The 25,838-nt window shown below is 46.1% G+C and overlaps 1 protein-coding gene across 2 annotated transcripts in view; it reads right to left on the bottom strand.

Moving 5' to 3' along the window:
• The window catches only part of HFM1 (helicase for meiosis 1), a 112,654-nt gene that overhangs the window by 67,953 nt on the left and 18,863 nt on the right, over positions 1–25,838 (bottom strand). For both annotated transcript variants that reach the window (XR_003759058.2, XM_029064210.2), the window contains exons 2-9: positions 15,015–15,112; positions 14,655–14,764; positions 12,148–12,448; positions 9,982–10,241; positions 9,646–9,693; positions 8,288–8,358; positions 7,832–7,964; positions 4,998–5,149 (exon numbers count right to left, since the gene is read on the bottom strand). Coding sequence is in view for 1 of the 2 variants with exons in the window: in XM_029064210.2 (XP_028920043.1) it covers positions 4,998–5,149; positions 7,832–7,964; positions 8,288–8,358; positions 9,646–9,693; positions 9,982–10,241; positions 12,148–12,448; positions 14,655–14,764; positions 15,015–15,085 (1,146 nt within the window). In the remaining variant the exon portion in view is untranslated. The remainder of the gene's footprint in view (positions 1–4,997; positions 5,150–7,831; positions 7,965–8,287; positions 8,359–9,645; positions 9,694–9,981; positions 10,242–12,147; positions 12,449–14,654; positions 14,765–15,014; positions 15,113–25,838) is intronic.

Genomic DNA, 25,838 nt, shown 5'->3' with positions numbered 1-25,838 from the left:
GGGGGACGTGGGTTCTACTCAAGCGCTTAGCACGGGGCTCTGCACACAGTAAGCGCTCAATAAATACGACGGAATGGATGAATCCCAGCTCCGCCACTTGTCTGCCGTATGGCCTTAGGCAAGCCATTTGACTTCTCTGTGCCTCAGTTACCTCATCTGGAGAATGGGGATTAGAAGTGTGAGCTCGACCTGGGACGATCTGATTACCTTAGAGCTATCCCGGTGCTTTGAACAGTGCTTGGCACATAATAAGCGCTCAACAAATACCACAGTAATAATAATAGGAAAACGGGGAGAGAAATTTTCATATCTCTTGTTTGATGGGGGCTAATCCAGTAACGCCTACTCAACCCACCCACCGTCCTCTGCGTCGACTAAGTAACAATAATAATAATGTTGGTATTTGTTGAGCGCTTACTATGTGCGGAGCACTGTTCTAAGCGCTGGGGCAGATACGGGGTAATCAGGTGGTCCCACGTGAGGCTCCAGGTACTTTGCTTTGTACCCATTAAACACTGTGATACTCACCCCACCCCCACATGACTCACGTAAATATCCTTATACTCTATTATTTCTCCGCTCTGTAATTTCTTTTATGTTTTATCGTCCACCTCCCTTTGGAGCCCGTGAGTTCCTTGTGAACAGGGATCGTGTCTGCCGACTCTATAGTGGAAAGAGCACGGGCTGGGGAACCAGGGGACCCGGGTTCAAATCTTGCCCGGGTCAACCTTCTGCTGTGTGACTACAGGCGAGTCATTTAACGTCTCTATGCCTCAGTTTCCTCATTTGTAAAACGGGGATTCAATACCTTTTCACCCTCCTACTTAGACCGTGAGCCCCACGTGGGGCGGGGACCCTGTTCAAGGTTCATTCGTTCATTCGATTCGTTCAATAGTATTTATTGAGCGCTTACCGTGGGCACAGCGCTACGGTAAGCGCTCGGGAACGTACAATACCATGATAAAGAGACACATCCTCTGCCCACAAAAGCGCTCAATAAATACTACTGAATGAATGAATACAATCTAGATGGGGAGACGGACATCAACGCAAAGAGAGGATCTACAAATCCGTACCTAGGTGCTGTGGGACTGGGAGGGGGGAAGAACAAAGGGAGCAAGTCAAGGTGACGCAGAAGGGAGTGGGAGAAAAGGAAAAGGAAGCAGCGTGGCTCAGCGGCAAGAGCCCGGGCTGGGGACTCAGGGGTGGTGGGTTCGAATCCCAGTTCCGCCGCTTGCCATTCATTCATTCATTCAATAGTATTTATTGAGCGCTTACTATGCGCAGAGCACTGTACCGAGCGCTTGGGATGAACAAGTCGGCAACAGATAGAGACGGTCCCTGCCGTCTGACGGGCTCACCGTCTGATCGGGGGAGACGGACGGACGAGAACGATGGCGATAAACAGAGTCGAGGGGAAGAACATCTCGTAAAAACCGATGGCGACTAAATAGAATCGAGGCGATGTACAATTCATTGACAAAATAAATAGGGTAACGGAAATATATACAGTCGAGCGGAGGAGTACGGTGCCGTGGGGAGGGGAAGGGAGAGGTGGAGGAGCAGAGGGAAAAGAGGAAAATGAGGGTTTAGCTGCGGAGAGGTGAAGGGGGGACGGCAGAGGGAGTAGAGGGAGAAGAGGAGCTCAGTCTGGGAAGGCCTCTCGGAGGAGGTGAGTTTTAAGTAGGGTTTCGAAGAGGGGAAGAGAATCAGTTTGGCGGAGGTGAGGAGGGAGGGCGTTCCGGGACCGCGGGAGGACGCGGCCCGGGGGTCGACGGCGGGACGGGCGAGACTGGGGGACGGCGAGGAGGCGGGCGGCGGAGGAGCGGAGCGTGCGGGGTGGGCGGTCGAAAGAGAGAAGGGAGGAGAGGTAGGAAGGGGCGAGGTGACGGAGAGCCTCGAAGCCTAGAGTGAGGAGTTTTTGTTTGGAGCGGAGGTCGATGGGCAACCACCGGAGTTGTTTAAGAAGGGGAGTGACAGGCCCAGAGCGTTTCTGCGGGAAGATGAGCCGGGCGGCGGAGCGAAGAATAGACCGGAGCGGGGCGAGAGAGGAGGAAGGGAGATCAGAGGAAGGCCGGTAGTCTAGCCGGGATATAACGAGAGCCCGTAGCGGTGAGGTAGCCGTCTGGGTGGAGAGGAGAGGGCGGATCTCGGCGATATCGTAAAGGTGAGACCGGCAGGTCTCGGTGACGGATAGGACGCGCGGGGTGAACGAGAGAGACGAGTCAAGGACGACACCGAGATCGCGGGCCCGAGAGACGGGAAGGACGGTCGTGCCGTCCACGGTGATAGGGCAGTCCGGGAGAGGACCGGGTTTGGGAGGGAAGATGAGGAGCCCGGTCTCGCTCACGTCGAGTTTTAGGCGGCGGGCCGACATCCGGGCGGAGACGTCCCGGAGGCGGGAGGAGACGCGAGCCCGAAGGGAGGGGGAGAGGACGGGGGCGGAGATGTAGATCTGCGTGTCGTCTGCGTAGAGGTGGTGGTCGAAGCCGTGAGAGCGGATGAGTTCACCGAGGGAGTGAGTGTAGATGGAGAACGGAAGAGGGCCGAGAACCGACCCTTGAGGAACTCCGACGGTTAAAGGACGGGAGGGGGAGGAGGCTCCGGCGAAGGAGACCGAGAACGACCGGCCAGAGAGGCGAGAGGAGGACCGGGAGAGGACGGAGTCCGTGAAGCCGAGGTGAGATAAGGTGTGGAGGAGGAGGGGATGGTCGACGGTGTCAAAGGCAGCAGAGAGGTCAAGGCAGCGGTGTGACTTTGGGCCGGTCACTTAACTTCTCTGTGCCTCAGTTCCCTCAACTGTTAAATGGGGATGGAGACTGTGAGCCCCATGACGTGACGACCTGATGACCTTGTAACCTCCCCAGCGCTTAGAACGGTGCTTTGCACATAGTAAGCGCTTAACAAATGCCATCCTTATTATTATTAAAGGGGAGAGCCTAGTCTGGGAAGGCCTCTTGGAGGAGATGTGCCCTTCGGAGTCAGAGGTCGTGGGTTCGAATCCCAGCTCTGCCACTCGTCAGCTGTGTGACCGTGGGCAAGTCACTTCACTTCTCTGGGCCTCAGTTCCCTCATCTGGAAAATGGGGATGAAGACTGCGAGCCTCACGTGGGACATCCTGATGACCCCGTATCTCCCCCCAGCGCTTAGAACGGTGCTCTGCACATAGTAAGCGCTTAACAGACAGCAACATTATTATTATTCAATAAGGCTTTGAAGGGGGGGAGAGGAACTGTCAGATTTGAGGAGGGAGGGCGTTCCAGACGATGAACTACCTCAGCCCTCAGAACAGTTCTTGACGCCCAGTAAGCGCTTAAATACCGTCATCATTATCGTAACTTTCCCAATCACTTAGTAAAGTGCTCTGCACACGGTGAGCACCCAATACATATCGCTGATTGACTGCTAACCTGGTCAACATAACACTCCCCCGATGCGACTCTTCAAAAAGGCCGTACGTCTCTCCCTCTGGTTGCCCGGGGGCAAGGGGTTCCGCGGCTTAACGTCCCTCAACATTTTCCACTGAAGAAAATCCCTCGCTACCACCTCTTTCAGCCTTATCCACCCCCTAATATTATCTTTACCACTAGGCTAAGAGAACGCCAGCATCTTCCTGCAGATAAATTTACCAAGACAAAGTTCGGATAAGGAAACACGATGAAGTGAAGAGCAGGAGTAAAGCTTATACGACCTCTGCGCTCCGGGGCCTTAAAACCTTTATCATTTAGCCCAGTGGGGTAAATTCCGGTTAAGTGGGAGTGTTGGGTAGAGAATCGGGAACCACCCCGAGAAGGACGGTTTTCGAAGTTTATTCAAGAGGTCAGCTGAAGCTGCGTAGTAAGAGCAATTCAAGTAGTCAGTGACAGTTGGGGTCCATCACCGGCTGACGATTCTTTTATTCTATTTTATCTTATTTGTGAAGTGTGGCTCAGTGGCAAGAGGCCGGGCTTGGGAGTCGGAGGTCATGGTTCGAATCCCGGCTCTGCCGCTGGTCAGCTGTGTGACTCCGGGCAAGTCACTTCACTTCTCTGTGCCTCAGTTCCCTCATCTGTACAAATGGGGATGAAGACTGTGAGCCCTCCCGTGGGACAGCCCGATGACCCTGTATCTCCCCCAGGGCTTAGAACGGTGCTCTGCACAGAGTAAGCACTTAAGAGATACCAACATTATTATTTTGTTAATGAGGTGTCCATCCCCTCGATTCTATTTATTGCTATTGTTTTTGTCCGTCCGTCTCCCCCGACTAGACTGCGAGCCCGCCAATGGGCGGGGATCGTCTCTATCTGTTGCCGAATCGTACATTCCAAGCGCTTAGTACAGTGCTCTGCACATAGTAAGCGCTCAATAAATACTATCGACTGAATGAATGTCCTAGGCACTGTACTAAGCGCTGGTGTAGATGCAAGCTAAATGAAACTGGACGCCGTCCACGTCCCACATGGGGCTCACAGTTTCAATCCCCCGGACGAGGCAACCGAGGCACAGAGAAGCAAAGCGACCTGCCAAAGGTCACACAGCAGACAAGCGAAAGAGCCGGGATTAGAAGCCGGGGCCCTTCTGACGCCCGGGGCCGTGCTCCATTAGGCCGCGCTCCTTCTCTAGCGAAGATCCTGACGCAGGAAGACTGCTAGATTAGCAGAAATCCAACCGCTCGCTTAACCCGGAGGCATTGAGCCTTGCAAGGCTTCTTGGGGGGAAGTTCATTCATTCATTCAACGGTATTTATTGAGCGCTTACTATGTGCACAGCACTGTACTGAGCGCTTGGAATCCATAAGAGATGCATACGGGATCTTATCAGCCCCCTCCCTGCTGGGGGAAACCTCAAACTTGTTCTGATCACCGTAGCCCTGTGATTAGTCAGCCGAAAGCGCCCTTTCAGTGGGAAAATAACAGAAATGCCTATTACCCAGCGCTTCAAGTTGCTAATGTCGGATAAGAAAACATTATCGTATATTCAAGTGCTAAAATAAGCGAAAGATTACAAAGGAAGCCTACCGGAGTTGTCATAATAATGTGGGCATGTTGAATCTCAAACAGGTCATCCATGGCTGTGTCTCCGGTAATTTCTTTACAGTTCAGGCCTATGGGGCCAAATTTTTCTTTCCAATCATCAAAGCGTTGGCTGCACAGGGCTTTTATAGGTGCCACTAAAACAACACAAAATCGACACATTCCCAAGGAAGTTAAAGACTAGCTGGGACACAGTCAGTTAGGAGAACTTTTATCAAAAATTCATTCAATAGTATTTATTGAGCGCTCACTATGGGCAGAGCACTGTACTAGGCGCTTGGAATGTATAGATCGGCAACAGGTGCAAAAATGCATTTGTTCATTCATTCATTCAATAGTATTTATTGAGCGCTTACCCTGTGCACAGCACTGGGCTAAGCGCTTGGAATGGACAAATGGGTAACAGATAGAGACGGTCCCTGCCCCTTGACGGGCTTGCGGTCTAATCGGGGGAGGCGGACGGACGAGAACATTAGCAGTAAATAGAATCGAGGCAATAAACAGGCAGGTTACAAGTTTTCGAAATAATACCGATTCCCTAATAATACTCACACACTTCTAAAATATGTGACTAGGAAACACAGACATACTCTTTGACTCTAAGCCCCCAAGAGACCGGGGCTGTGTCTAATTCCCACCCACATATTCTCTCCCACCGCTCGGTACAGTGCTCTGCACACAGTAAGCACTTGTTCAATTCTGTTACTACTGCTCATCCCAGTTTGGGATGAAAATATATAAAATCCGATGATACATCATGCACTCACAGCTGACGTAGTCGACGATGGTTGTGTGACCAGTAACGAGGGCGGGGGAGGACTGGGAGGGGTTAAGAAACCCTCTGACCCGGTATGTGAAAATACTTACGGCTGAAGGAAATAATTTAGGGTTATAGTAGGGGGGCACTTGGATTGCTGCTTTCCAAACCTTTCAAAATTCAACGCTCCCAAGGAACTGCACTATATTAAGAGCCTGAGGTATAACGAAGCAGCGTGGCTCAGTGGAAAGAGCCCGGGCTTGGGAGTCGGGGGTCATGGGTTCGAATCCCGGCTCTGCCGCATGTCAGCTGTGTGTGACTGTGGGCAAGTCACTTCACTTGGTGCCTCAGTTCCCTCATCTGGAAAATGGGGATGAAGACTGAGAGCCTCACGCGGGACGACCGGATTACCCTGTATCTGCCCCAGTGCTCAGAATGGTGCTCTGCACATAGTAAGCGCTTAACAAATATCAACATTATTATTATTATTATTATTATTATAACGAAGGGAAAGCACAATTAAAAAAAGAGACATGGCAGATAAATACAGAATGACACTGACAGGCCGGCAACCTTGGTGACTGTCCTACAAAATAGCTCTTGAAGAAGCGATATTGACATCTATAACAGGTAGTTTTTTGCTCTAATAGCTATAGGGTCAGTGCGAATTTCTCAATAACATATGGGATCAGGGCAAGGAGAGGTTTCTCTACAAGGACAGACAGAAACGATTAGGCTCCTCGGAATTAAAAGACGGAGCCAGAGCAGCCCTGATTCAGATCTGCAAAATCGTTAAGGATGTGTCTTCCCCTGTCTTACGCCGTCGAGTCGTTTCCCACCCGAAGCGACACCACGGACACGTCTCTCCCGGGACGCCCCGCTCTCCGTCCGCAATCGTTCCGGTAGTGGATCCGGAGAGTCTCCTTGGGAAAAATGTGGAAGCGGTTTACCGTTGCCTCCTTCCACGCAGTGAACTTGAATCTCCACCCTCGACTCTCTCCCGTGCCCCTATTGCCCGGCACGGGTGAGTTTCGACTTGTAGCCGATGGCCTGCCACTCGCTAGCCACCGGCCGAGCTAGGAATGGAACGGCCGGGCCTCTGCTCGACTCTCCCTCCCGTAGCCGAGACTGGTAGAGGACTGGAAACTCTCCAGGTGCCACCCTGAGAGGGGTTAAGGATGCGACAGGGCTCTTTATCAGCTCTCCCAATTCTAGAACACGGATATACTCAATGGAGTGTGGCGAGGGTAGCTTCCAACCAAACAAAATAAAACCTTCCTTCACCCAAACAGGGAATATTGGAATTTGCTACCAAAGGGGGTTGAGTAGGCATTCATTCAGTAGTATTTACTGAGCGCTTACTATGTGCAGAGCGCCGTACTAGGCGCTTGGAATGGACAACTGGGCAACGGATAGAGACGATCCCTGCCTAATGACGGGCTCACGGTCTAATCGGGGGAGACGGACGGACAAAAACAAGACAACGTAATCACGATAAATAGAATCAAGGGGATGCACATCTCATTGACAAAATAAATAGGGTAATAAAAATGTATACAAATGAGCACAGCGCAGAGGGGAGAGGAAGGGGGAAGGGGGAGAAGCGGAGGGAAAGGGGGCTTAGCTGAGGGGAGGGGAAAGAGGGGTAATACCTGTAGGTTCTGTCCATAATGGGTTACTTGGGGGACTGTTAAAGATGTAGAGGAGAAAGATAGGAATATTAGATAGCCCCAAACATTAGGTTGGATGGCCAGGAGGGAGTCCAGTACACTGTTCCTTCAAGAATCCGACTGCCATTGCTACACATGCAGGAGTGGTTGAGCCTTTGGTACGATCAGAAATGACATTTCTTGCGCTCTAATAAAGATGGAATTTCCTAACTTTTCTATATCTCGGTTTTTCCAGCTCTAAATTAGAGAGCTATAATACTGCACAAACAAGTCGTGGCAACTGATGAGATGTGTACACGGACAACTTGAGGAAGATAAGGAAGGAATGTGGAAAAACACTTTTCTAGCACACACACATTTCGATAGCATTTTGAAGGAGTTACTATACTTACTGTAAACTATTTTAATATTCAGCCATGGCATAGGTAGTTCCATTAATAACCTCGTTATGGCTAGTTCAAATATCACGGTCTTCCCAGAACCAGTTGGAGCAGAAATCACAAAATTCCTGTCAGAGTAAAAAATCTAAAAAAGAATTTTTAAATTGATTATCTACATTGAAACCTTTTGAAGTAATAGTCATTAATTCTGCCAAAAAAAAAAAAATCCCAGAAATATTTTGGGTGAGGCAGTTGAAAATCAGCTGGGCCAGAAGCACCTATGTAATTATTCCGTGATACGTCTCTATAACTGTCTCTACAGTTTGATACGGTGATATATCATTTAACAAAAGTGCCCTCCATAATAAAATAGAACAAAAGGATAAAACCATTGCCAAATTTAAAGCCCCACAAAACCGGACGAACGAGACAAAGTAAGTTCAAATTAAAGAAAAATCCTATACTTACATCATCCAAAGCCTTGGACTGAATATAGTTGAAATAGGGGAATTCTTTGAAAATATTCCTAAATTGTGCAGCTTAAGATACCGTTAAGAAATCAATCAATCAATGTGAAATATGCTTTTCCTTCATTAATAATAATGTTGGCATTTGTCAAGCGCTTCCTATGTGCCGAGCACTGGTCTAAGCGCTGGGGGAGATACAGGGTAATCAGGTCGTCCCACGTGAGGCTCACAGTTAATCCCCATTTTCCAGATGAGGTCACTGAGGCCCAGAGAAGTGAAGTGACTTGCCCACAGTCACACAGCTGGCAAGTGGTTCAGACTGTGAGCCCATCACGGGGCAGGGACGGTCTCTATCCGTGGCCGAACCGTCCATTCCAAGCGCTTAGTACAGTGCTCTGCACATAGTGAGCGCTCAATAAATACCATTGAATGAACGAACGAAAGAATGAGCCCACCTGCCGACGCTGTGGGTTTCGGGTGACGCTCATTACGGGGTTGCCAGCCTGCTTGGGCTTTGAGGAATGACCCGAGGAAGCTCAGGGCAACGGCACAGCAGAAGTCTGGGACTTGGCCTGGAAATACCCAACAGGTTCTCTGGTAGTTAGATGGAGGGTGCTGTCCTCAGTGTACCCCGAGTGATATCTGGAGTCCATGACTCCGAAATTAACCCTGTCTGCGGGTCAGCTCCCCACAGACACTTCTATAACGGGCAGGGAAGTGACTAACCCAAGGTAACTTGGCAGGCTAACAGCACAACTCAGTCTAGAAGCCGGAGGACCCAGGTTCGAGCCCGAGCTGTGCTGTCAGCCTCCTTTACGACCGTGGCCGAATCATTTAACTGTACCTCAGTTTCCACATCTGTAAAATGGGGATAACAGCATCTGCCTTGTGTCCCTACCTCACGGGGTCGTCGTGAGGGTTGAAAATGAACTAATTAATGTGACAGCTAATAAAAGCGCTGCCCCTCCCGGGTCTGGCAGCTCACCGTCGTTGCTAATTGTTGTTCTGTACTTTCCCAAGTGCTCAGTACAGTGCTCTGCACAAGGTAAGGGCTCAGTAAATTCGATGGAATGAATGCTGATAAAGGTCAGACTTGCCCCGTGAAAATTTCTGGTCAAGAGAAGAGGTCTTTTTCATAAAGGCATCTTTTTCAGAAATGAACCTCGCCCTGGGCGGACATAGCCATCAACGGAATTTTTTACAAAATGCCGCCTCCCAAGCTCTGCATCCTACATCCCTGTTTCGGTTATTAATCGAAAATCAGATACACAAGTCCCCCAGAACACAAGGAGGCTAAATCAAATATTTTTCAGTGATCGTTTTACGAATAAAAAACTTGTAAAACGCATCGAAGGATACGGATTTCTGAAACGGACCGCAATCTGCATAGATCTTTTCCCACTGCTCCTAAAAAGAAAGTGAAAAAGGGAACGGATGTATAGAAGCCAAAAATCAATATTTTTCTATCTGAAACCTGTGCTAATTTATGGTCACGAATTCAAGTAGACACCAAGACTAAGACCAAGATTGTGGTCTTATACAAAATACTGGGAGAAATCAGGAAAAACATGCAACTGGAAAGGTGGGCGTCGAAGAAATACAATTTTTGCCTTTCACCGCATCTATCAGTATCTCTACATCCGATTGATGGGAACGTTTTTCTATGAAACAAATTACGGAAGCCATTGAGATTACCTAGTGGACAAAATGACTTTGAAGCCTCTTTAAATGATTGGGTTTTGAAAATATCATCTCCAGTTTCAGAATCGGGAAGAATATGCTTGGCACGGAGTGGATTCAAATATGAATACTGGAGGGCCTTTTTAGTATTACTCCCTCTCCATAACTCTTCTTTCACCTCTGTTTCAGAATCTTTCATTGAGCTGATATGAAAATTCATAGTAGGACTCTCATATTCCACATTTTCACTGGTATAGTTAGATGCTTCAAACAATCTGCAAAACACACAGATCTATTTTAATACGCATATTTATAATTTTTAAGTGTCCTGAAATTTGATAGAGCATGCCAATGGTTGTCAGAAATTCCAGGAATTATCAGTTATGCGGTCAACCTTTAGGCCTACAAGGTAAATTATCTAGAAAATGCAAACAAAAAAATTGAGGTCTGGTCCAAATTATTCATTCATTCATTCATTCATTCATTCAGTAGTATTTATTGAGCGCTTACTATGTGCAGCGCACTGTACTAAGCGCTTGGAATGTACAATTCGGCAACAGATAATCTCTACATATTATCTACATATTTAAATTATCTACATATTTAAGGTGATCGAACACTTCGGCCAAAGTTCCCAAACAATTCAAAGTAATGTGTGTTAGAGGTCTAAATTTCCCGGTAATTTGCATCCATTAATGGAAATGAACCTTTCCCCTAAAACCCGCTCTAGACTGTAAACTGGAAGAAGGACATTGCTCTCTCAAAAAATAATTTCTTGCAATTTGAAACAGCTTTCTCAGTGTTCATCGGCAGGTGACTCTAGAAGGGACTGCCAGGACGAGGTCCAGGCATTGGAAGAAAACGCCCAGGGGGATGCCCACTTGCTCCGGACACGCACGCAGGCTCTTTTGAGCAAGACGGTTTCACGTCTCTGGGTCTAAAATAAGTAGAAGTAGAAAAACGGCACGGGGCAGCTAGGTGTAAAAATGGAAGCAGCGCGGCTCAGTGGAAAGAGCCCGGGCTTGGGAGTCAGAGGTCATGGATTCAAATCCCGGCTCTGCCACTTGTCAACTGTGTGACTGTGGGCAAGTCACTTCACTTCTCTGTGCCTCAGTGACCTCATCTGTAAAATGGGGATTAAGACCGTGAGCCTCACGTGGGACGACGTGATTATCCGGTATCTACCCCAGCGCTTAGAACAGTGCTCGTGCAGATAGTAAGCGCTTACCAAATACCAACATTATTATATCCCAAAAGTCATCGTGCTGAGAACTGAGGTAGATAAAAGAGAGTTGGATTGTGCTACACGGGTCTCATCATCTAAGATAGTAGATAGTTCACGCTCACATAAAACACTGGGCCCAAGAGGGGTAAAGAAACCTGTCCACTGTCTATGGTCGCATAGAAGGTCAGTGGCAGAGAGCTGGGATGTTTCTTTACTCCCAGACGAGAAGCGGCGTGGCTCAGTGGAAAGAGCCCGGGCTGGGGAGTCGGAGGTTGTGGGTTCTAATCTCGGCTCCGCCGCTTGTCAGCTGTGTGACTTGGGGCAAGTCACTTAACATCCCCGGGCCTCAGTCATCTGGGGCTTAAGACTGTGAGCCCCATGTGGGACAACCTGGTAACCTTCTATCTATTCCGGCGCTTGGCACAAGGTAAGCGCTTAACAGATACCATCGTCGTCATCATCATGTTTTCTCGACTAGGCCGCACTGAAAGGGCTGATTATTATTTAGCCTGAGAAAGAGCAGGAAATTAGAAGATGCTTAACAGACGTCATCGTCATCATCATCATCATGTTTTTTCGAGTCGGCCGCACTGAAAGAGCTGATTGTTATTTAGCCTAAGAAAGAGCAGGAAATTAGAAGATGGGAATTTCATGAAAGAAGATTGATTTTAGACTCCGGTATGGGGCTTTTTGTTTTGTTTTGTTTTGTTTTTAAAAGGGAGACAGCCATCCCAAGGGCAGAATGAATGAATGAAATGGCTTTTCCTTGAGGACCTATCAAATCCTATTTTATTTTACCAAAAGCAATTTCACATTCAAATTTCTATGTGGCTAAATAATTCAACAGCTAATAATAGGGTCTTAAAAAGCACTTTCCTCTGGATAAGTATAAAATCAAAAGTATTATCGTTAGAATTATATTGAACTTTAAGAGAATTAATTATAGCGACCTGTACCTTTTTGGGAATGTAGCGCTCCGATTCTTATCTTCTCCTGGAAAATCCATTAATGTTGTATTTGGATAATTTCTCTCCAGTTGTGACAGAGTACTCTTCTGATTTTCATATTTATCTTGGACATAGTTGTAAGTCAGCTTGGAAGAAGTAAGTGGCAAATCACCTTTATGTCTCTCTCCTAAATTCTGTTCAATTTCTTCGTACTTGTTAGGGGAAATGTACAACTGAGACTCTTGCGTTGGTGATATACAATCTGTATTTTCATTAGTTATGAAAAACCTTCTCTGGTTTTCTTCCTGGTCTGCAAAAAGAAAGATGATCTTTCTTATATTCTCCTCCAGGAGACCAATTTTTAAAAATAATTATGGAATGCTGAACAAGAAAAATCCCTAGAGAATTTTCTACCGGTAACTGAGGCGCACGGCAAGCAGTAAAGGGGCTGATGTTTTCTAAATATTTTTTTCCAAGACTTACATGTCATTATTTGGGATTCATATTACAACAAGCTCCAACACGACAGCTTCGACTGTAAGCTTCTCGAGGGCAGGGAATTGTCTCTACCAACTCAACTGCACACAATAAGTGCTCAATAAATACCATTAACCGACCGATCTACGGTGATGGGAAAGTCAGGGAGAGGATGGGGTTTGGGTGGGAAGGTTACCTCATCTGGAAAATGGGGATTAACTGTGAGCCTCACGTGGGACAACCTGATGACCCCGTATCTACCCCAGCGCTTAGAACAGTGCTCTGCACAAAGTAAGCGTTTAACAAATACCAACATTATTATTATTATTATTATTATTATTACGGTAAGGAACTCTGTTTTGGATGTGTTACATTTGAGGTGACGGGAGGACACCCAAGGAGAGATGTCTTGAAGGCAGTAGGAGATGCGAGCCTGGAGAGAGGGACAGAGATCAGGGGAGCATATGTAGATTTGGGTATCTTAATAATGTTGGCATTTGTTAAGCGCATACCATGTGCAGAGCACCGTTCTAAGCGCTGGGGTAGATACAGGGTAATCAGGTTGTCCCACGTGAGGCTCACAGTCTTCATCCCCATTTTACAGATGAGGGAACTGCGGCCCAGAGAAGTGAAGTGACTTGCCCATAGTCACACAGCTGACAAGTGGCAGAGCGGGGGTTCGAACCCATGACCGCTGACTCCCAAGCCTGGACCTTTTCCACTGAGCCCCACTGCTTCTCTTCTCATCCGCATAGAGATGGTAGTTGAAGCGATGGGAGCCAATGAGTTCTCCAAGGGAGTGGGTGGAGATGGAGAATAGACGGGGACCCAGAAGTGAACCTTGAGGGACCCCCCCCCAGAGTCACCCGGCTCTGCCACTTGTCAGCTGTGTGACTGTGGGCAAGTCCCTTAACTTCTCTGTGCCTCAGTGACCTCATCTGTAAAATGGGGATTAAGACTGTGAGCCCCACGTGGGACAAGCTGATTCCCCTGTATCTCCCCCAGCGCTTAGAACAGTGCTCTGCACGTAGTAAGCGCTTAACAAATACCAACATTAAGTTACACCTCCTATGCCACTCAGATGTCAGAATCTAAAAGATAGGGACAGCAGATCCCATTTTACAGAAGTGGAAACTGAGTCGCAGGGAGGCTGGTGGGGGAGGAGTAACTGACTGGTCCACAGTCACTCCACAGGCAAGTGGCAATACTGGATTTTTTTAAATGATATTTAAACGCTTACTATGTGCCAGACACAGACACGGTAGATACGAGATAATCAGGTTGGACTCAGTCCCTGTCCCACATGGAGCTAACAGTCTTAATCCCCATTTTACAGATGAGGGAACTTGCCCAAGGTCATAAGCAGACAAGCGGCGGAGCCGGGATTAGAACCCGTGTCTTTCGGCTCCCCAGGCCCATGCTCTATCCACTAGGCCGCACTTTAGATCTCCTGACTCAAGATCCAATGCTCCTTCCACTGGGCATTGTTACCACCCTTAAGAAAATGAAGGAAAACATGGTAGATTTGTGTATTAAAATAATTATTGCATTTATTAAGCACTCACCATGTGCTACGCATTGCAGTAGACACAAGCTTATGAGATGGGACACAATTTCTGCCCCACATTTTATAGAAGAAGAATTCTGAGGTAATTGAGGCACAGAGAAGTGAATTTGACTTGCCCAAGGTCACCCAGCAGACAAATGGTGGAGTCAGGATTAGAACCCAGGTCCTTCTGACTTCCAGGCCTGTGCTCTACACTCTGCTTCTCTGCTGATAACCCCAGAGACCCTAAAACACTTTAATGCACACAGGAAATCCTTAGAATGGTTAACAAAATGAGTTAGAATGAGTAATAGAAAATAAAATTTACAGATAAATAATGAAAATTTATTTATAGAAATTCAGGTTTTCGAGGGAAACAGGAAAGTTTTCAGAACTAAATGCAAACTGTTATTTGTATAGACTATGTTTCTTAAGGTTTAAGAATTATTTTTTACTTAATGAAATCATCTTTTAAGACTAGATGATATTGTACCCGATGGATTCAGTGCTCTCAATTCTTCCTTCAACGTTTGAGTGTCTGGAATTTCAGAAATCAGTGGAGGTGGTGGAAGATACCAACTTGTTTTTTCACTGTTAAGATACCTATCAGAGCCCAAAGAAAATAATCCAGGTTAAAAAGAATAATCCTCAATCTACATGTTCACTATTTACCCCAATAAAATATTTTAATTAGTAATATTCTCAATCTGAGATGTTACAATTCTGATAGTTGCGAGTACAATTTGTATATTTACCAAATATTTATCTATTTGGGGGATAGTCATCTGCTAAATTTTTTCTAAGTCGGAGGCTGAAATTGAAAAAAGAACATAATTTTATGAAGCAGACTTACGTTTCCGATTCATCTGGTCCGTCAAAAAACAAACTGTTAAACGAAAACATGCACTCTTTTGAATTCAGCATCTTTGAAAATTAGGCTTGGTTCTCAATCTACGAAAGGAAAAATACTGGTTTTAAAATGATGCGTTAGTAACACAATATACATTATTAAAATCTAAACTTGAAGTTTTCTTGTTACAGCTTACTACAACGCCTTGGCTCAGGAAGGATTTTACAGATCTCTGATCCAAGAACTTAAACCAAAAAAAGGTTCTTTTTCTAGGTATGTTACTGTTTTAACTTGGGATTGCAGGATTTTCCTCTCGAAATAAAGCATTGATCGTCTCTAGTGCCTCTGTTTCCCTCTCAGGGTGGCACCTGGAGAGTTTCCAGTCCTCTACCAGTCTCGGCTAGGGGAGGGAGAGTCGAGCAGAGGCCCGGCCGTTCCATTCCTAGCTCGGCCGGTGGCTAGCGAGTGGAAGGCCATCGGCTACAAGTCAAAATTCCCCCGTATTGGGCAGCGGCGGCACGGGAGAGAGTCGAGGGCGGAGACTGGAGTTTACTAAATGGAAGGCAGGAATGGTAAACCCCTTCTGGATTTTTCTCAAGAAAACTCTGTGGATCCACTACCAGAAGGAATGCAGACGGAGAGCGGGGCGTTCTCGGAGAGATGCGTCCGTGGTGTCGCTACGGGTCGGAAACGACTCGACGGCATAAGACAAGTACCTCTTTGTAGCTTGGTGGGGTTTTTTGTTTTGTTTTGTTTCGCTTTTAAGAGGAAGACAGTCATCCCCGGGGCGGAATGAATGAATGAAATGGCTGGAAAGAACTGAGCTCATCAGTACTTACTGAAATTCCCCCATTCCGGTGGATAACCGGTTCGGATTTCCTATCGATTTGCAAAATAATGATGGCATTTATTAGGTGCTTACTCTGTGCAAAACACTGTTCTAAGCGCTGGAGAGGATACAAGGTGATCAGGTTGTCCCACGTGGGGCTCACAGTCTTCATTCCCATTTTCCAGATGAGGTAACTGAGGCCCAGAGAACTGAAGTGACTTGCCCAAAGTCACACAGCTGACAAGCGGCTGAGTCGGCATTTGAATCCATGACCTCCGACTCCCAGGCCCGGGCTCTTTCCACTGAGCCATGCCGCTTCTCTATCATCTACTGAAAGCTCATTCCTCATAACTTTTGATATTTTACATAAAAGATATTTCACGATAGCCGTTTTCAATCATTTACAAATTTTTCAAGTAAGTAGCTCGGACAGAAGGCGGTTTTCAGAGATTGGAAAATGCTAAAGAAATTTTCAGAATAAGAAATTGAAAGTTTCTGAAACACCACGCCCCACGTAAACCAGGGAATGAACCAGTCTGATTATTCCCCACAGAACCCAACTGAAGAATTCACACTCACTAAACGCTCTGTTAACCATGGAACCTAGAGAAGCAGCGTGGCTCAGTGGAAAGAGCCCAGGCTTGGGAGTCAGAGGTCATGGGTTCGAATCGCGGCTCTGCCGCTTGTCAGCTGACTGTGGGCAAGTCACTTCACTTCTCTGGGCCTCAGTTCCCTCTTCTGGAAAATGGGGATGAAGGCTGTGAGCCCCACGTGGGACAACCTGATCACCTTGTATCCCCCCAGTGCTTAGAACTAGTGCTTTGCACATATTAAGCGCTTAACAAATACCACCTTCTCTCTCTCTGTCTCTCTTTCCTTCTATCTGCTGTTTCAGGAACACTCTCAGCCAAGTCACGGGGGCAGAGCCCACCTATACCTCGACTCACCACTCTCCTTTAACCCACATGTTCGGTCACCATTCATTCAAGTGTATCTATTGAGCGCTTACTGTGTGCAGATCCCTGCGTCAAATCCTGCTGGTTCTAGCTTAACATCATCCCTACCATCTGTCCCTGCCTGTAACCAGGCATCCATAGAAATAAACAGAATTACAGATATATGAATAAATACAGAAGTGCGGTGTTAGTGTAGGGTGCAAAAGGCACAGGGACTTGGGAATCAGAGGGTCTGGGTTCTAATTCATTCAAGAGTATTTCATTCAATAGTATTTACTGAGCGCTCACTATGTGCAGAGCACTTACTAAGCGCTCGGAATGGACAAATCGGTAACAGATAGAGACAGTCCCTGCCCACTGAAGGGCTCACGGTCTAATCGGGGGAGACGGACGGACGAAAACAATAGCAATAAATAGAATCAAGGGGATGGACATCTCATTAAAACAATAGCAATAAATAGAAGCAAGGTGATGTACATCTCATTAATAAATAATCCCAGATCCACCACTTGTCTGCTGGGTGACCTTGGGCACTTAACTTCCCTGTGCTTCAGTTGCCTCATCTGTAAAATGCAGGTTAAGATGGTGAGCCCCATGTGGATCATGGACCGTGTCCAACCTGATTAGCTTCGAGACCTCCAGACGGTAAGTTCGTTGTGGCCAGGCAATGGGTCTGTTTCTTGTTATTTTGTACTCTCCCAGGTGCTTAGTACGGTGCTTTGCAGAGAGTCAGCGCTCAGTAAATACACCCGAATGAGTGAATGAGTTTGAATCTACCTTGGCACTTAGTACAGTGCCTGGAACATAGTAAGTGCTGTACAACTACTGTTAAAAAAAAGTAGGAGGGTAAAACTGGAAATGAGATGACTGATAATTCAAAAAGGCTGAAGTCTGCACATACTTAAAAAAATTCATTCATTCAACAGTATTTATTGAGCGCTATGTGCAGAGCACTTACTATTCATTCATTCGATAGTATTTATTGAGCGCTTACTATGTGCAGAGCACTGTACTAAGCGCTTGGAATGGACAATTCGGCAACAGGTAGAGACGGTCCCTGCCCATTGACGGGCTCACAGTAAGGACGCCACCTTGGTAAAAAGTCCCTTTGAAAATGGGCACACTAGTGGATTAACATTTTAATTTCTTGGATACCTACAGAGGAAAGTGAGAGCTCACTGAGGGCAGGAAATATGTCTGTTGCTGTATTGTACTCTCCCAAGAGCTTAGTACATTGCAGTGTGGCTCAGTGGAAAGAGCCCGGGCTTGGGAGTCAGAGGCCTTGGGTTCGAATGCCGGCTCTGCCACTTGTCAGCTGTGTGCTGTGGGCAAGTCACTTAACATTTCTGTGCGTCAGTTACCTCATGGGTAAAATGGGGATTAAGACTGTGAGCCTCACGTGGGACAACCTGATTCCCCTGTATCTACCCCGGCGCTTAGAACAGTGCTCTGCACATAGTGAGCGCTTAACAAATACCAACATTATTATTACTATTGCAGTGCTCCGCACGCAGTAAGCGCTCAATAAATATGACTGAATGCATGAAAGCGCAATATATCGTTGGATAAAAATGTATTTATTCTCTTTCCTTAAGCAATTCACCTGAAACCCTTTGTCCTGGCAAGAATCACAGCACTAACTCTCTGTAGGAGCGGAAATCGGGCCAAGATCCCAGCACACGCGTACGCCTCCTACCCCATTTATAACCTAACCACACCCAAGGTCTGGGCCGGGAGCCAGCAGGGAGGTTCTCTCTCCAGCAAGAGGTTTTTGCTTTACAAGGGTTTGGGCTGGAACCAACTAAGTCAACTGCTAGATTTGATGAACCTGGGGTCCCAGTCTTTCATTCTCATTCATTTTTTGGCTTTTAAACACTCGGTCAACTCCCTCTCTCCGTCCTATCCTCACTTCTCTTTCGCCTTATCCCAGCTGGTCCACGTCACTCCTCCACCATCCACCTACTTACTCTGCCTTGACCTGGTTTCTCTCGCTACTGACCCCCTTGATCGCACCCTCCCTCCTCCCTGGAATTCCCTCCCCCTTCACGTCCGACAGACTACCACTCTCCCCATCTTCGAAGTCCTACTAACATCGTACCTCTTTCGGGAAAGCCTTCCCCGACTGACTTTTCATCTCTCCCTCCCTTCTCTGGAATAACGATAATAACGTTAGTATTTGGTAAGCGCTTACTATGTGCAGAGCACTGTTCTAAGCGCTGGGGTAGACCGTCCCACGTGAGGCTCACGGTCCTAAGCCCCATTTTACAGATGAGGGAACTGAGGCGCAGAGAAGTTAAGTGACCTGACTACAGTCACGCAGCTGACAAGTGACAGAGCCGGGAATCGAATCCCTAAGCACTTCGCTATTCCCCCCTTCGCCGTTCCAACAGCATTTATGAACATACACTCTGCAGCTTCCCTCTCCTTTAATTTATTTGAATGTGTCTTCCCAGCTAGACTGAAGACAGGGACGGGGTCCACCAGCTCTACCGTACTCTCCCCAGTGCTCCGTTCAGGGCTCTGCACACAGTAAAACTCAATAAATATCGCTGAACGATTGATTGAATGGTTACAATGCCTACTTGACCGGAAATCCTTTCCAAACTCAAAGGAGAAAATGTCTTGAGGAATATATGTATCTGACACATTTTCCCTTGGCTCATAGGAAAGTGTTTTTCAAAATCTTCTGGCTTCAGGCAAGCTTCCCTTACAATTTCTACGATCCGCTCTAAACCGGACAGACTTTAAAGTTTCGAATCAGAAAACAAAGGGTTCCATTTTAAAGGCATTTTTGCTCAGATCCTCATCCCCAGGTAGCATCTCCCCGAACACGAACACACACGCATCACATAAAATATATAGCAGAGCAGCCTCTAAACGGCTCTTGAGAGAATTTAATTTTTGATTTCCCCCAAGTCTAACATCTGATCTGCCATATGTTTTGAGTCTTTCCAGCTCACAGAGATCACACAGCAAGTCGTAAACCTGCATGCTCTGAAGCAATGTGACTAGAAAAATCACCGACACCAGGAAGTTATGGGTCAGTGAAGCGTATGCAAATAAAGAACTGTGCATTCCATCAAATATTTCTGGAAAGCGGAAATGTATTTTTTAAGTTACAAAGAGGGAAAGGTAGCCTGAGAAGTTTATGGTTGATTTATGCTCCTTCTCGTTCAGCTTCATTTCCTACACTGTGCTTTCCCTTTTCTTCACATCTAAAAATGTCATACAAAACCCGCCTCCACAAAAGGAATTCCCACGACCACTCATGAGCTATAATAATTAAAACACAAGAACAATTCCACCGTATCACGTGTTCAGAGCAACTTTGCTTCTGCCCTTGATTCAAGAGAGTGACTTCTGATTGAAGGACGCTCTTGAGAATTCTTTAAAAATGTTCTACCACACATCTTTCTCGATTTTATGATCAAGCTCTAAGGGAAAATCAGAATATAATAATAACGTGCTTCAAATGTTTAGATTTTTTTTTTTTCCATCAGGTAGGTCTTCCCATTTTCAACGCTTTTAATCCCCAGCAATCTTGGATGAAGACTGTTCTTTCAACAAATGAAGACCATTAGGTATCATATTTTTGGGAAATGTGTCATTGATAGTCTCCGGGAAAGAGGGAGTGCAGGTATTCTATCTCCAGTTTACCACACATCTTTCTCAATTTTATAATAATAATAATGTTGGTATTTGTTAAGCGCTTACTATGCGCAGAGCACTGTTCTAAGCACTGGGGTAGATACAGGGTAATCAGGTCGTCCCAAGTGGGGCTCACAGTCTTCATCCCCATTCTACAGACGAGGTCACTGAGGTACAGAGAAGTGAAGTGACTTGCCCACAGTCACCCAGCTGACAAGTGGCAGAGCCGGGATACGAACCCATGACCTCTGACTCCCAAGCCCGGGCTCTTTCCACTGAGCCACACTCCACTTGAACTTGATCTTAATCACTTAATCACTTAATCAAGCTCTAAGGGAAAAATCAGAATATAATAATAATGTGCTTCAAATGTTTAGTTTTTATTCATCAGGTAGGTCTTCCCATTTTCAACGCTTTTAATCACCACCAATCTTGGATGAAGACCGTTCAACCAGGGGACGAATTCGATATCGGATGTTTTTAGGTCCTTGAAAAAAAATTTCAACACAGATCCTCTCGCAGCTCAGATGCGGTAGTAGAATTCATGCGGACCTGAGAGGGGAATGCAAAGCCTGCGGAGGACGAGGGGAAGACATGGGAAGCAGCATGGCTCAGTGGAAAGAGCCCGGGCTTGGAAGTCAGAGGTCTCCCAAGTGACAGTCTTTGTCACTGTCAAAGAACTAATACTGGACTGAGAGAGTAGTAACGTTCTTTGGGATTCCAGACGGCAGGGAACCCAGAGAGGTACGGAGGGGGGTTTCGAGAAGTGGAGGAAGGATTCTTAGGAAACAGCCGAAAGCATCTGAAAGGAAAAGAGGAAAGGCGTTTTGATAATGGGGGATGGGAGGTCTGAAGTTTGCCAGAACACAGCTCACCTCAGTTTCAAAGACCTCCTAAAACTCCACCTTGTTCACGACCACCTTGTTCACGACTCCATCCCTGGTGAATTCAAATCCCTCCGAGTCAAGTCATTCCCAAAGGTCACCCTTAGTACGGACGTGTTTTCAGGCACTTATGTGTAGACCACATATTTCACTGAATTTTCAATTACTTCATGCTGACTGCATATTCCTAGACTATAAACCCACTTGTAGGCAGGGAATGTCTCTCTTTATCGCTGAATTGTACTACCCGAGCGCTTAGTACAGTGCTCTGCACCCAGTAAGCGCTCAATAAATACGACTGAATGAATAAATGAATTCCTGCTTCCATTCTTTATAAATAGTTTCTTGCTGTCCTTAGATTAAAAGGCAAGGAAAATGAGTTTCGCTTCTCTTGTACTCTTACAAGGAAAGAGTTCAATGCTTTGTGCTTGGAAGGCACTCAATAAATGCCACTGATTGACAAACTGAAGAAAATGGGAAAGGAATTCTGAAGGACAGGAGGCCAAAAGACGACGGGGCGGCTGTTCGGAGGAAAGGGAAGAGAATTGAGACGCGGCACTTCTGTAGAGAGAACACAGGCCTGGGATTCGGTCTCCTCATCTGTGAAATAATAATAATAATGGTGGTATTTGTTAAGCGCTTACTATGTGCAAAGCACTGTTCTAAGCGCTGGGGGGGATACAAGGTGCTCAGGTTGTCCCATGTGGGGCTCACAGTTTTAATCTCCATTTTACAGATGAGGTCACTGAGGCACAGAGAAGTTAAGTGACTTGCCCAAAGTCACACAGCTGGCAAGAGGCAGAGCTGGGATTAGAACCCATGACCTCTGACTCCCAAGCCCGGGCTCTTTCCACTGAGCCACGCTGCTTCTCTGAAATGGGATTAAACACCTGTTCTTCCTCCCAGACTGTAAACGTCCCATGAAAAGGGGAATGTGTCCCGACTTGATTATTTTGCATCTACCCCAGCACTCAGTCCAGTGCTCAGTGCCTAGAAAGGGCTTAACAAGTATCACAATTATTCTTATCACTGCTATCGATAAAGGAAAGGCAGCTGGAAGTCGGAGGAAATTCAGGGCGCTGGAGGGCATGAAGGAAGGAGCTTAGAGGGAGGAAGGAAGTGGTAGACATGTTCCTTGCCCATAGGAGCTTTCGGTCTCAAGGAGGAGCTTTCCGCTGGCATTTGCGTTACTGTAAATTTTTCCTTCTATCCTAATCAGTTTTATTTGGGTGTCAACAATGTCCGAGTCCCTCTGTGGTCTGAAAATTCTTCTAAAATACACCTCAGAGATAGTTTTATAGTAGTTGAAATTTCAATTAACTGATACAGCCACTTCTCCAGATGCTCAGATGAAATTTGAAGCAATCTGTGAAGACTGAAAAGGTACCTGGAAAATTGTATTTACAAATCAGAGTTCTACAATACCTAAGAGCAGAAAAATGGACAAGAAACCATATTTAAAAGGATGAATTTCTCCAGTTGGCATCTTACAATTTATGGGCTCCGCACTGCAGAAGTTAGCCGTGATCTACATGGGAAAAAGTAAAGATTAAAAAGGAAAAGCTGTGTCGGAAGCTCAGGCTTCTTACTATTAAAGGAATATTTAAATTCAAATCCCACTCTGATTTTGGCATAAAATACCAAAGAAAGTTTATAACTCTTAACTTTTCCCTGCCGTTATGACAGCTTCAACTTACTACAGAGAAAGACAAAATGAATTTTTGATAAAAGCGGAAAAAGTAGAACATCAAGTAGAGGAAGAGTGGGATATATGTTGCTATCCCTTCAAAAGAAACAGAGATGGAGGAGCTCCTTTTATTTTGACGAGCTGCTTGCTCACAAGACCACAGAAAATAAGTGATAATGTATTTCAAAGCCAAGATAGCCTCCATATTTGTTGAAGTGTTTACAACAGAGATGAAAGAAGCAGTTTCAAGATTCCACAAAGAAATTAAAGCTGGCGCAATCGTCATGGAGAATTTTATGAAAAAGCGCTCATGAAGTTGTACTGTTCGGCTCACTGCAAGTATTCGCACTCATTTCCTAAATTGTCCTGAATTTTCCCAGCCAATGTTCCTTTGACATCTGGGTAGTCGACACGTGACAGCTCTCGATCTCTTGCTCGGGATCCCACCTCAACTTGCTCCTAGAGCAGGCTGTTTCTGACTCACCAGACTCACTGCTCTCCACTAGTGGCAGAAATCTTTGCTACCGGAGAATACGACCGGCTGGGACACTCGCAAAATCCTAGTGGGGTTTGAGACTACACATTGGCACAAAGAGCTTGACCTTCACAGCACATCAGATTCAGGAGACACAACAGATTCAGGAGACGGGCAAGGAGCAGGACCTCCCTACTGGCTTGAAAACTCCCCCTTGCCCCGTCCCACCTCACCCCCCTTCTCTCCTTCTCGCACACTCCGCTCCTCGGCCGCCGCTCACCTCCTCACGGTGCCTCGTTCTCGCCCGTCCCTCCGTCGACCCCAGGCCCACGTCCTTCCTCGGACCTGGAACGCCCTCCCTCCCTCCTCAAATCCGCCAAACAAGCACTCTTCCCCCCTTCAGGGCCCTACTGAAGGGTCACTTCCTCCAAGAGGCCTTCCCAGACTAAGCCCCGCTTTTCCTCAGCTCCCCCTCCCTTCCACGTCACCGCAACTCACTCCCTTTTCGCTTCCCCCCTCCCCGCCCTACAGCACTTATTTATATAAATATACTTCTGTAATTCGATTTATTTACACTGACACCCGTTTACTTGTATTGATGTCTGTCGTCCTCCCTCTAGACTGGGAGCCTGTTGTGAGCAGATATTGATTCTCTTGATGGCTGTATTGTACTTTCCAAGCGCTTAGTACAGTGCTCTGCACACACTGAGTGCTCAATAAATACGATCGAACAAATACGACCGAATGACTGACTAAGATGTATTATTTTAGACCTTAAAAAAAATCTGACCATCAACAGCATGATGATAGAGGGCTCTGGCAATTACTTGGTAAATTTATTAAGTTCTGAGACTGTTCTACAACGGTGTGGTTGTTCATGTTAGAGTTCAGGTGGAGACATAAGAGAGGAGTGATTTCTAATTACCGTGGCAACCTCGTTTCCAATAGATTTTAAGTCTCTTGAGGGCAGGGAACGTGTTTTCTTGGCTTTTGTTAGATTATTCCAGGTGCACCGAGGCCTAGCGGAGAGAGCAGAGGACTAGGACACAGATAACCTGGGTTCTAATCCCGGCCCTGCCACTTGCCTGCTGGTGACCGTGGGCAAGAGACAACTGCTCTGTGCCTCAGTTTCCTCACCTGTAAAGTGGGGTTTCGATACCCATTTCCCTCCTACTTAGTGAACCCCATGTGAGAGCAACTGATTATCTTGTATCTACCCCAGCAAGTGGTACAGTTCTTAACACACAGTAAGCACTGAGCAAATATCATTATCGTTATCATCATCACTATTATTATTGTGGCATCTTTCAAAATCACAAACCCAAACAGAAGACTCAGCGCCACTTCAGTTCCGCAGACTTTTAACTCCTGGAATTTCAAAATGAATCCACTTTCCACTAGGTGGCCTGACAGTCTCAAAATACTCCATCTGAACATGTAATTTAAATTCTAATATGTCAGAAAGGAATATTAGAAATATTTCAATTTTCCTTTTAAAAAGCGGAACCTTGAGATATATGGAACGGCAGCGGATCCACTTCAACGAATACAGTAATCTCTTGGTGTTTGCTCTTTTTCTTTTCCCGAAAAATCCAGGTCTACCGCTAGCAATATTTTAATTTATTTCTCCTCCCATTTTCAGATTTTAGCCATACAACGGAGAAGCGCAACTATAACAGACATTTATAAATGAAGGCATTGTTTAAAATATTGTGAATTGAATAGCCTAGCTTTAAATAAATCAGAAGCATCTGGGTTCTAAACCTGGCTCTGCTACCTGTCTGCTGTGTGACCTTGGGAAAAATCGCTTAACTTCTGGGGCGCAGTTATCTCGTCTGTAAAATGGGGATTAATAACGATGCCATTTGTTAAGTGCTTACTATGTGCCAGGCACTATACTAAGCGGCGGGACCTGGAGCCCCATGTGGGACATGGACTGGGTCCAAGCGGACTAGCTTGTATCTACCCCAGCATTTAGTATAGTGCCTGGCACACGATAAGCACTTAATACCAAAAAAAGTTCACTCCTCCAATTTTATAGCATTTTCTATCAACCACTATCAGCCCAACACTTTGCCTGTCAATAAATTTTTCAAATGAAAAAGAAGCCAAAATGAATAGGGTTTTTTTCTTTAAATGAAATACTCTGAATTTGGTTAATATATGAATTGTAAATGTTTTAGAGAGAATTTATATAATGCATTTTTTCTTTACTTTCATTTCAATCACCTAGTGACTCATTATCTTGTGTGTGACTTTTTCAGGGTTCTTGCTTTTCTTCAATGATGATTACGGAATTTATTAAACGTTTTCTATGTGCTATCTCTACAGACTTTGAATTCAGAAGG

Source organism: Ornithorhynchus anatinus, chromosome 4, assembly GCF_004115215.2.
Source record: "Ornithorhynchus anatinus isolate Pmale09 chromosome 4, mOrnAna1.pri.v4, whole genome shotgun sequence".
NCBI classification, from domain to species: Eukaryota; Metazoa; Chordata; class Mammalia; order Monotremata; family Ornithorhynchidae; genus Ornithorhynchus; species Ornithorhynchus anatinus.
The sequence above is the reverse complement of the archived record's forward strand: the minus strand, read 5'-3'. Positions and strand labels throughout refer to the sequence as shown.